Raw genomic sequence first — 12,596 nt, forward strand, 5'->3', positions numbered from 1 at the left:
TAATGTTTCTCAAAGTAATCTCATTATTGTCTTCCAAAGTATATATTTCTGTTACTAAAATATTTTTCTTAGGATCTCTGTCATAAAACCACTTTTATAGGCAATATATATTGTAATGATTCTGTATGTTCATTATGTCTCATTATTGACTGAATCTCCTTGAATATCACCTAAATCCATCACATTACCACCTTGGAGATGAAAAAAAAAGCATGGTTATAATCAAGAAATGGCTGAATCTGAGTCCAAAATTCAAAATGGCACAAAATGCAGCTAGAGGAATCAAAGGAGAACAGATGATAAAGATCTCTGAAGTTATATAAAGCAATGTAAAATTCATCTTAAAAGTAATAAGAATTCAGAAGAAATAAGGCGAGGAATATAATAAAATGTACACTTTAGAAAGACAACTCTTGCTGCAATGTAGAGAATGAACTAGAAATGGTAAAATGAGAGGAAAGAAGACCAGTTACAAAGCTGCTGCAATAATCTAGGCATCAAATGACAATATTCTAAACTAGAGGAGTTAGAGCCAGGACATAGGGAATTCGCAGATTCAACAGCTACTTAAGCGGCAAAATCAAGAGAACACTGAAAATGCCTAAACATGAGTATAAGACTCCCTTGTTTCTAGGTTGGGCAACTCTAGATAAGTACTAACCACAAGCAAAAGTGTAACCTTGAACAGAATATGATAAATTTCATCTTGAAAACTATAAGTATGAGGTACCTATAAGAATATCAAGAGTCAGTAATTGAGGAGATAAGACTGTTCAAGGAATGTTTGAGATTTCTCTGTGAAAGCTAAAAACTAATTGGCTTGGAGTCAAACAGACCTGGGTCAAATCCCAGCTTCACTACTTACTAGCTATGTGACCATGGACAAGTTAGTTAATTAGTCAGAGCCTCAGTCTCCTCATTTGTAATGTGTAAAAAATAATGCCTTATATGGTTTATGTTAGGATTAAATGAGGCAATGTTATCTGAAATGGTAAGCATGGGGTAATGGGGTAGGTACATTTTAAGAGCACAATAATCAGTAAACACTGATGGTAGCAGCAGTACTACTGTCCAGAATGAAGGTGGCAAGAGAGTGAGTCAGGGGTTAAATTTTCAATTCACGTGAGAGGTAATGAGGAGGTCAGAAGATGACTGCAATAAGGAAGGTATAAGTCCTTTAGTTGAATGGAATAAGCCTCAAAGCTGTGGTTCCTCACCCCACCCCGCCCCTTGCCCCTCTGAAAAAGGAGAAGTAGTGTTCTAGAAGAGGCATTGTGGATGGAGAAGTTTGTGGTTCCGACCTCCTGATCCTATGTATGTGGGCAAGGGAGAATAAGTAGCCTCCACTTGAGAGGGTTACAGGGGAAGCAGTGTCCTGGGGGGGGAGAAGTGTGTTCCAGCTGAAGCAAGGAGGTGGGGAAAAATTAAAACTTCAGTAAGAAAGGGAGAATGTAGGTGGTTACATGCATAATGAAAGACAAATTCTGAAGATATTTATGTATTTTCATGTTCATTTTAAAAGCAGGGCTCATAAAGAAAGTGGACAGGTTGATTTGAAACCAAGTTTGTATTCACTCAACAAATATTTATTGAATGCCTACTATGTGTACCACTCTGGGACTAGGGAGAGAGCTTATACCCTAAGAGAAGAAAAACAATGAACAAAAAGTAATAAGGTGATACATTCTATGGAGAAAAATATTGCAGGGTTGACATACTGTGTGAGTGGGAAGATTCCATTTTCACTGAGTGATCGAGAAGGTGATATTAAAATATATACTTGAAGAATATGAATGAGCAAGCCAATGGGAAACTACTGAAAGGCTTTAAACAGACGTGACTGACTGAAATATTGCTGTGTTGGGAATAGATTAAAGGGGAAAGGAGCGAGGATGAAAGCAAAGAGATCAATTAGGAAGATACTGCAATAAAATAGGTGAAAGATTAAGTAACTTCAGAGTAGCAGCAGTGGAGAAGAAAAGAAGTGCTCAAATTCTAAATATATTTTAAAGATTCGGCCTCTGGTATCTGCTAACATTAAATATGAGACCAGAGAAATAGGAGGAAGTTAGGAATGGCTCTAAGAGTTTTAACCTCAGCAACTGGAAGGATAGACTTGCCACTGAGAAGGAGAAGATGGTGGGTTGTCAGTCTGGAGGGAAATATTTAGAATTCAGTTTGGGCAGCATTAGGGATGAAACATGAAAAGTTGATGCCAAGTAGGCAAATGGATACATGAGTTTGGAATTCGGGGCAGAGGTCCAGGTTGAGATACAAAGAGTCACCAGCATAGAATCATGAGACTGGAAGAGAACACTAAGTAAGGGATACAGATAGAAAACAGGTCTAAGGAACTGAGCCTTGGGGCACTCCACTGTTAAGTGTCACCTTCTCAGAAGGTGAGAAGAAATCAATAGAGGGACCATTAAGACAAGAGAATAAGATTCCTGGAAGCCAAGTGAAGAATAGGTTTCAAAGAAGACAGCATAATCAACTCTATCAAATGCAGCTGCTAAGTAAAATGAGGCCTGAAAACTGGACCGGATGGAGCAGGAGAGGTAACTGTAACTTGACAGGAGCAGCTTAGGTGGCACAGTGTGGTAGAGAGCTTAATTAGAGTAGATTTTAGAGAGAAAGGAGAAATGGGAGACTGAATTACAGAAAAACCTTTCTGGGAACTTTGCTATAAAAGGGAGCGGAGAAATAGGTTAACAACTCGAAGGAAGAGTAACTTAGACTGTTTAAGGGGTTTTCTTTTGTTTCATTTTGTTGTTTAGATGGGAGAAATAATAGCATAGTAGCACGGACCCAGTAGAGGGGGTGCACATGGGAGGGTTGGCCTTTGAGAGCAGTGTGGATAGTTCATCTGGTAACAACAGAAAAGGCAGATGAAGTGAATACAGATTCTGGGAGGAGGATAACTATGGTAGGAGTCTGTGGAGGTTCTCTTCTGACTGCTTCAGTTTCTTCAGTAAAATAGGAGCAAGGGCATCAGCTTAGAGCTAGGATGAGGAAAGGACATGTTATGGGTTTGAGGACAGAAAAGATATAAAGTGGGAGACTTTGGAGCCAGGAAAGTAGGGAGTGGATGCGCTAAGGATGATTGCTGAGCAGCATTAGGCTTTGAGTTTCATGGCCATAAATTTAACCTATAGCAAGAGTCTTCTTTCCTCAAAAAAGCTACTGCTCTTTCTGTACCATCAATAAAGTTATTCAATGAAGGAAACTGTTACTAGGAGAATGTAACATCTAAATTTCTGTAGACTTCCAAAAACAGAAGCACTCTACTCAATGCCTATGACAAACACCTTGGCAAAATCAGTTTATCAAAAGAAACAAATTAAATGACACTTATTTCACAAAGAAAGTAACTCCAGAAGATAAGCTAGAGAAAAAAGAAGGTAATATAGTTATCAAGTCTAAAATTCATACCCACTCAATAGAGAGGGATCCTTTCTGGCTGGCCTACAATGAACCCTGATTACTACCCTGAACATGCTACTCAAGGTAAACTTTATTTCATCCCTCCACAGTCACTCCACAGAGATGCAAAATAGTAAATGGATTACAGTCTGAACTGCCATGAAGCTTAAAGGAATGGTCAGTCTACCTTACTGGTTAAGTTGCAAGACTCCAAGATAAGATTTTCATACTTTCCACACTGTAAGAATAAGGAATATCTGTTTTTTCTACCCACAGATCTGAGTGACATGTCTTTTCTCTTTCATAAGTAGCCAAAATATTACACTATCTTCAAATTAAAAAAAAAAAATAACCTAGGCCTCTGATCATATCACAATGAAAATTAATCCTCCTTCTAATAACTCGCAAAAATTCTTAAAATTGTACTCTGATTATAATTGGTTTATAATTAACTTTTTGGAAAAAAATGTGACTCTACCATAGCCATCTTCACCCAATAACCATAAATCAAAATACTCAAAAATGTTAATTATAAACTTCCATTGTTTAAAATTAGTCTTATAGTAAAGAGTAAAAATTTTACTATTTCCCAACCACCATCTTTTATACAGTTTGAATTTTTATTTTTATTTTTAAAAAGCTAAATCCACTGTTCCAAAAACAAGAGTCCAAAGGCAATGAAAATATACAGAACAAGAATCTAGTCAAAATATCCTTTCAGTACCTTCTAGATGTTAGTGGAAAGAATCAAGAAAGGAAGAAAGGGGGAAAAGAAGGGAGGGTGGGAAGGAGTGGAGCTGATAGAAAAAATTTCAAAATACATTAATAAAGAAACATAAATCTCACATTCTAAAACAAAACAAAAGGAACTTATACTGTACCAAAAATGAGACCACATATTATACATTATGGGGTGAGAGTATTCATTCTGAAACAAGAAAAAGAATGGATATGCCAAGAATATACATCACTTATCATTATAACAGGGAATTGGTATTTGACACTCAGAAACTTGACATCCTTAGTTTTCTGTTTATGCCCAGACTTCTATTACAAAAGTGAAAGAAGTCACTGGGCTAACCAGATGTTGCCATATCATCCCCATTATTCAGGCCAGTGGTGTGGAACAAAACAAAAAAAAGGTTGTCAAAGCTGAGCAGAGGCTGTCCTTTCCCAGTCTTCTAAAATAATGCTACTGAGAGCAGTAACGTTTTTCAAAGACTTAATAAGCAATAATGCCTATAAGCTCTTGTCAGGTAATCTTTCTTTCACTGTCTCACACCATCAGTGTGAATGCAGAGAGGAGGGGAAAAAAAATCCTTCTCCCTTCCCCCACCTGCCACAAGCCAGCTAGAACCTGGGACGACACTTGCCTGTTTCCAATTGGGAAAGAAGTCCACTCACACAGGAGCAGCAGCAGGAGGCATAAACGAAAGGAACAGTGTGAAAAGAAATGCAGAATCGCTGCTATAATTTTGAAATTTATACTGTGGGGCAGCCCAGTGTCTCACAGGAAAACAATCACTTTTATTTTTCCCTCCTACTGCCACTCCGACCTTTCCTGGTTGGTGAGTCAGTAGCAGGCAAAAATGAAAGTGCTTACTTTTTTTCCTCTTTGAAACACAAGGTTGTTTAAAACTGTGAATCTCAAAATCATAACATGAACTACCTAGTTTTTAGAAGTGTTCTTTTATTGCCTTTGCTGGAAATAATATGAAACAATAATGTTTGTGTATGTGTGTAAAATGAGTCCTAAGAGTTCTATGTTTAATAGATATGTTTGTTTATTATAATCTTGATAATTTATGATCATAACATAAATATATATGGGGACTTTAAAAAAAAAACAATCTTCTTGAAATCAAAATATTGGCCTTACTTTAAGCTAAAGGGTCTTTTTACTCAATATAGACAATTCAGACAGGTATAACAAAGAAAAGCAATGTAATAGTGCAATTAAGTAAAGGACTCATTTCATTGAGTCCCTGGTTGGTTTCAATTACATATTCTTATTGAGCCCCTGCTACAGGTGAGAAATTGAAGTACCAGAGGGCATCCAAGGTAAATAAGACACAGTCCTTTCCCTCAAGGAGATTTTAACCTTATAAATAAGAGAGATAAAAATGACACCAAAGTATCAGAAATACCAGAAGAGAGATGCAAAGAAGATACCACCACATTTCCAAGGAAAGACTGCTTTCAGAGGATCAGACAAAGCTTTATGGTAGAGACAGCTTTGTTGCTGGTCCTTAAAGGATGGGCAGGATTTAGAAAATTGGAGGGGAAGATGGAGGGTACAAAATCAGCAAAGTCATACAAGCAGAAAAGATCGTTTTTTGTAGACGGTTATTCTCTAAACAGTGCTTCTGTGAGAAGTCAATAGATGCACTAAAAAAAAAAAAAAAAAAAGGATCCCATAGACAAATAAGTTTGGAAAACACTACAGCCTATACCACTCTTTGAAATTCATTCACAATGCACACTAGTGTAGGAAAGGCTCTGAGGAAGTACTGCCACAAAGTCACTGTTTTCCCCAAGTCTCTCAAACCTATTTGACTACAGAACTCTTGTGAAAGAACACGTATCAGTTGCCCAAAGGCATGTTTTCAGAAATACCTTCCAAACAAAATTGGGACAAGGTTAGCAGAGTATACATGAGACATATTGTAGAATGCCTCAAACACCAAGCTGAGAAATATAGTCTTCAGGAACAACAGCAATAAAAATGAGGTATTGCCCTGACATGGGGTGGCAACTGTTATTTTAAACATGTCATTACACATTAGCTTTATGACAAGTATTCACATTGAATGCAGGATGCTAAATAATGAATATGTGTACATTTTTTACTAAAAGATTTTTTTACTTCATTTTATGTTATTAAATACAAGAAACAAGCAAATATATCACAGGAGAAATACACTACAAGTGAGAGGGAGAGAAAAGTAACCATCATGGAAGGCAGCTGTGGGCAAGGCAAGATCAGCTCACTAAAGCAGGGGCAGGTACAAAATGTACTGGCACTCCCAAGCTTAGGCACAGTCTCACCTTTTTTTTTTTTTTTCCTCTTCCTTCCCTAAACCTAATACTAACGCTCAGAGCTTACAGGTCATTCAAATAAAGTTAAAAGCTAAAGCTGCCTTTTTGTTTTCATGTTTGTAAATGGGAACTAAGCATTATCAAACAATATTTTAAAATAAATATTTCTATCAAAATGGCAAACTGCACCCCAAAAATATGTGCTATTGTACTGTATCAATTAAAATAAATAATATATTACACATAAATAATTATACCTAAAAAGTATACTAATTACACCTAAAACAATTATACCAAAAGCCATAAACAAAACTGAAAAACAAAGCAAAAAAAAACAATGCTGATTAAAACCTGGAAATTCAAAATTAGCACTTTTGTGCTACTTTATTTCCTAAAGGAACTGTAAATGTACTACTTTCTTACAATATTTAACATAGATTATATATACTTCTGCCCATCTTAATTAGGATAAATTACCTGTGGTTGGAACTGAGGAACGGGCGGCCCTTGCATTCCTTGTGATTGCTCATCCATTGTCTGAAGCAACAGGAACTTTAGAACTCTGCAAAAATGTAAAGTTGAAATTTAAATAATGTAATCATTACCAATTCACATCATTCATCATACACCTGACACATGCATTCAAATGCTAGAGATTTACCTGATGCTTCAAAAATTCACTGAGATATACCACACTCTTTTGCCATTTGCTAAATCCAAGCTCTAGTTAGCTCCCACAAATATTCACTGTCTCAACCATTTCCACTTCTCCAAAAGCATTATTTGCTTAGAAAATCCTGTTTCCTGAGATGAAATTCCTTCTTCTGCATTCTGCCTTTTAGATCAAAGATACTTTCCTCTACCCTGCCACTATGAGAAGCTAAGTAACAGAGTAAGCTCCCTAAAATTACGCTCAATGTTTTACATCCCTAAAATGCACCTTATCTTTATAGTCTAAAAATGTTAGTACTTTCTTTTATCCAACTGCTTACTGTGATTTTTTTAATTTAAACTTAAAAGGCCAGTCCTCATATGAGTGTCTACTCTTATATGCATACTTTGTAATTATAAAGCATTTCATACATTAATTCAGTATACATAGGCTGAAGGTAATTGCATGCCAGGCATCGCCACAAGACTCAAAAATTGAAATATTTAATGACACACAGTCCTTACACTCCAGGAACTACATTTGCACTGATTCTACTCAACACCACATGTTTCTAGGTTCTCTATAAATATTATTTTATGACCAAAATCTAAGACTCAAAAAACTAGCTTCCCTTTTAAATGGGATTAACTGATGGAACAACTAAAACACATCTTCACTTCATCATACTCTTAAAAACCAATACAAATATTCTGGGCATGGTTCATTTGTATTACGAATTTCTTCCTCTACCCTGTGACTTGTCTTTCTAAAACCTTCCCAATGGTATCTTTCCATGAACTAATGAATAGAAATTCATAATTTTAATGTGGTCTAAGTATTTAAACTTTTTCTTTATGATTAATGCTTTGTGTACTATTTATGAATTATTTTTCTACTCTAAGTGCTCATATTATTTTCTAATGTAAGCTTTATTTTTTAACCTTTAATATTTAGATCTACAAACCATCTGGAATTAAGTTTTTTTATGATATAAGGCAAAGTCAATCTTTGTTTTTCTTTATGGATATCCAACTGACCTCAAATGATATATTGAAAAAATTATCCTTTACCACACTGCACTGCTGCTGTGTCATCTTTGTCATATACCAAATGATCATGTGTTTTTATATATATATATATACACACATACACGTATATACACACACACATATATGTATCTGCACTTTCTTTGCTGTTCCACTTGTCTATTTATTTGCACTAACAATAGTACACTATACAGTGTACTACTGCCCTACAGTGTACCTACTACACTGTACTATTACTACTCTATATAAAACTATAGTATTAATTACTATAGCTTATTATAAAGTCTTGATATCTACTTAATTATGTGTCTGGTTTTAATACGAATTGTAAAGTCGATCTGCCTATTTTGATTTTCTAAAAAAAGACTGCTGGGATTTTGATTGGGATTACGATGACCTTAAAGATCAATTTGGGGAGAATTGACATCTTAATAATATGGGGTCTTCAAACCCATGAACACAGACTACCTCATTTAACTTTCTTTCAATAATGGCTTCCAGTTTCATTATACTGGTCTTTCACATCTTTTTTCAGATTATTTCCTAAGTGTTTTATATTTTTTGATACTACTGTAAATGGTGGGGTTTTTTAATTCAATTTTCTGATTGTTAGTATATAGGAATAAAACGTTTTTTGTATATTGACCCTGTATCTTGCAAAATTCCTAAACTTCCTTATTAGTCCAAGTAGCTTTTCTGTAGTTTTTTGCCTTACTGCAATAGATAGAACATCCAGTACAATGAATAGAAGTAGAGAGCAGACATCCTTTCCTTTTTCCTAATCTTAGGAAACACGTATTAAATCTGTCACCAGTAAGTATTATGTTAGCTATACATTTTTTATACATGCCCTGATTTATCAGGTTGATAATTCTCTTCTATTGTTTGCTGAAAGTTTTTACAAAGAATAGATGTTAGATTTTTATTAAAAAATGTGTGTATCTTGAAATGATTACATGTTTTTTCTTTTTTAATCTGTTAAAATGTTGAATTATATTGATTCAATTTTGAATATTAAAGCAATATTCATTTGTGGGATGAACCCCACTTGGTCATGATAAATAATCATGTTTATGCAGTATTGGATTCAAGGTGGGGAGGAGGATAAAGGATAATCCTAGAAGTGAATCCAAATACCTTTTAGCATGAAATCCAATATTAAAATCAACATTTCATACCTGGTGTCCCACAGACAGTTTCACAAGATATTCCGTAAAGAAAAGAAAAAGTTTCTTGGTCAAAGACCCCTATGAAATAACATTTTTTATATGAATCTCTCTTGAAGAGTCATAGTGAATAGCACAGTAAAAGATCCAAGCAGGCCTGCAATTAGTAAAAGTTTCTTAAGTTTCGTTTCTTTGCTTTGCTTTCTTTGTGTGACATTTTAAAATATCCCATAGTCTGACTGATCCAAAGAAGACATTTTGAGAAATTCTGTAGTAGGTTATAATAAAGTGGTTTTGCTATAGCTACTGATACATGACAATGTCTAAGCAAATAAAATCATGAAAAAAGAAACATAAAACTCAAAGAAACTTAAAGTGTTTTACTCTAAAAATCTACATAAAGAACTCATTTATACAGTATCCCATAAAGAAGGTCAAGGAGACTCTGCTCAGATATAAAATTCTGAATAAATTTCTCATATTGAATGTGAACTTAAAAAGAGTGAAAAAAGACACAAACTGTGTTTTTCCTCTGCTCTCATTCAACAATCACAATAAGACTTCTGTGACCAAATGTGTAAAGGTTTCTCTCCACACATCAAGCAAATAATCAGTTCTGCAGTGGACACCAGCTGGGTTTCCTCCAATCCAATTCCAACACTATCTTCCTGGAGATAGCACCAGATCCCACATGTTAAGGGCTCAGTCCCACAAGACCATCGCGCCCTTTCCACCAGTCACAGTCCAAGCCTCTGGAACTTCTGACCAACCCACGTCAAGTTGGGGTTCCCCTGACCCCCTATCTGGGTTTGATTTATTTGACAGAGCGGCTCACAGACCTCAGGAGGGGAAATACGTTTACCAGTCTATTATAAAGAATATTACAAAGCATAAGGATAGAGAGATGCATGGGGCAACTATGAGGGAAGGGGTGCAGAGCTTCCACGCCCTCCCCAGAAACACCACACTCCAGGAACCTCCAATGTGTTCAGCTATCCAGAAGCACCCTGAACCCGGGCACTTGGGCCTTTTGTGGAGATTTCATTGGCTAGGCATGACTGACAACCATACAGAAATGTGACTGGACAAAAAAGATATGATCAAATACTAACAGACTGAGTGGGAAAACCCAGCCAGGCCTGTCTGTTCAGCTTCTTCTTGGCCTCTTTATGCAGCATTCCTTTCCCCAGAGTATGGGGGAGAACGCCTTCTGAAATGGTGTTAAGACCTACAATCATACTGAATGGGCAAAAACTGGAAGCATTCCCTTTGAAAACGGGCACAAGACAGGGATGCCCTCTCTCACCACTCCTATTCAACATAGTGTTGGAAGTTCTGGCCAGGGCAATCACGCAGGAGAAAGAAATAAAGGGTATTTAATTAGGAAAAGAGGAAGTCAAATTGTCCCTGTTTGCAGATGACATGATTGTATATCTAGAAACCCCACTGTCTCAGCCCAAAATCTCCTTAAGCTGATAGGCAACTTCAGCAAAGTCTCAGGACACAAAATCAATGTACAAAAATCATAAGCATTCTTATACACCAATAACAGACAAACAGAGAGCCAAATCATGAGTGAACTCCCATTCACAATTGCTTCAAAGAGAATAAAGTACCTAGGAATCCAACTTACAAGGGACATGAAGTACCTCTTCAAGGAGAACTACAAACCACTGTTCAATGAAATAAAAGAGGATACAAAGAAATGGAAGAACATTCCATGCTCATGGGTAGGAAGAATCAATATCATGAAAATGGCCATACTGCCCAAGGTAATTTATAGATTCAATGCCATCCCCATCAAGCTACCAATGACTTTCTTCACAGAATTGGAAAAAACTACTTTCAAGTTCATATGGAACCAAAAAAGAGCCCACATCGCCAAGTCAATCCTGAGCCAAAAGAACAAAACTGGAGGCATCACGCTACCTGACTTCAAACTATACTACAAGGCTACAGTAACCAAAACAGCATGGTACTGGTACCAAAACAGAGATATAGACCAGTGGAACAGAACAGAGCCCTCAGAAATAATGCTGCATATCTACAACCATCTGATCTTTGACAAACCTGACAAAAACAAGAAATGGGGAAAGGATTCCCTATTTAATAAATGGTGCTGGGGAAACTGGCTAGCAGTAGGTAGAAAGCTGAAACTGGATCCCTTCCTTACACCTTATACAAACATTAATTCAAGATGGATTAAAGACTTAAATGTTAGACCTGAAACCATAAAAACCCTAGAAGAAAACCTAGGCAATACCATTCAGGACATAGGCGTGGGCAAGGACTTCATGTCTAAAACACCAAAAGCAATGGCAACAAAAGCCAAAATTGACAAATGGGATCTAATTAAACTGAAGAGCTTCTGCACAGCAAAAGAAACTACCATCAGAGTGAACAGGCAACCTACAAAATGGGAGAAAATTTTCGCAACCTACTCATCTGACAAAGGCTAATATCCAGAATCTACAATGAACTCAAACAAATTTACAAGAAAAAAACAAACAACCCCATCAAAAAGTGGGCGAAGGACATGAACAGACACTTCTCAAAAGAAGACATTTATGCAGCCAAAAAACACATGAAAAAATGCTCACCATCACTGGCCATCAGAGAAATGCAAATCAAAACCACAATGAGATACCATCTCACACCAGTTAAAATGGCAATCATTAAAAAGTCAGGAAACAACAGGTGCTGGAGAGGATGTGGAGAAATAGGAACACTTTTACACTGTTGGTGGGACTGTAAACTAGTTCAACCATTGTGGAAGTCAGTGTGGCGATTCCTCAGGGATCTAGAACTAGAAATACCATTTGACCCAGCCATCCCATTACTGGGTATATACCCAAAGGATTATAAATCATGCTGCTATGAAGACACATGCACATGTATGTTTATTGCGGCATTATTCACAATAGCAAAGACTTGGAACCAACCCAAATGCCCAACAATGATAGACTGGATTAAGAAAATGTGGCACATATATACCGTGAAATACTATGCAGTCATAAAAAAGGATGAGTTCATGTCCTTTGTAGGGACACAGATGAAGCTGGAAACCATCATTCTCAGCAAACTATCGCAAGGACAAAAAACCAAACACTGCATGTTCTCACTCATAGGTGGGAATTGAACAATGAGAACACATGGACACAGGAAGGGGAACATCACACACCGGGGCCTGTTGGGGGGTGGGGGAGGGGGAAGGAATAGCATTAGGAGATATACCTAATGTTAAATGACAAGTTAATGGGTGCAGCACAC

General features: G+C 36.6%; 1 protein-coding gene across 3 annotated transcripts in view; it reads right to left on the minus strand.

Moving 5' to 3' along the window:
• Positions 1-12,596, minus strand: part of NEK7 (NIMA related kinase 7) — a 165,750-nt gene that overhangs the window by 83,341 nt on the left and 69,813 nt on the right. For all 3 annotated transcript variants that reach the window (XM_019028382.4, XM_055378634.2, XM_063709790.1), the window contains one exon: positions 6,940-7,024. In XM_019028382.4, the coding sequence (XP_018883927.1) occupies positions 6,940-6,996 (57 nt within the window). In that variant the 5' untranslated portion in view covers positions 6,997-7,024. The remainder of the gene's footprint in view (positions 1-6,939; positions 7,025-12,596) is intronic.

This window comes from Gorilla gorilla, chromosome 1 (genome assembly GCF_029281585.2).
Source record: "Gorilla gorilla gorilla isolate KB3781 chromosome 1, NHGRI_mGorGor1-v2.1_pri, whole genome shotgun sequence".
Lineage (NCBI taxonomy): Eukaryota > Metazoa > Chordata > Mammalia > Primates > Hominidae > Gorilla > Gorilla gorilla.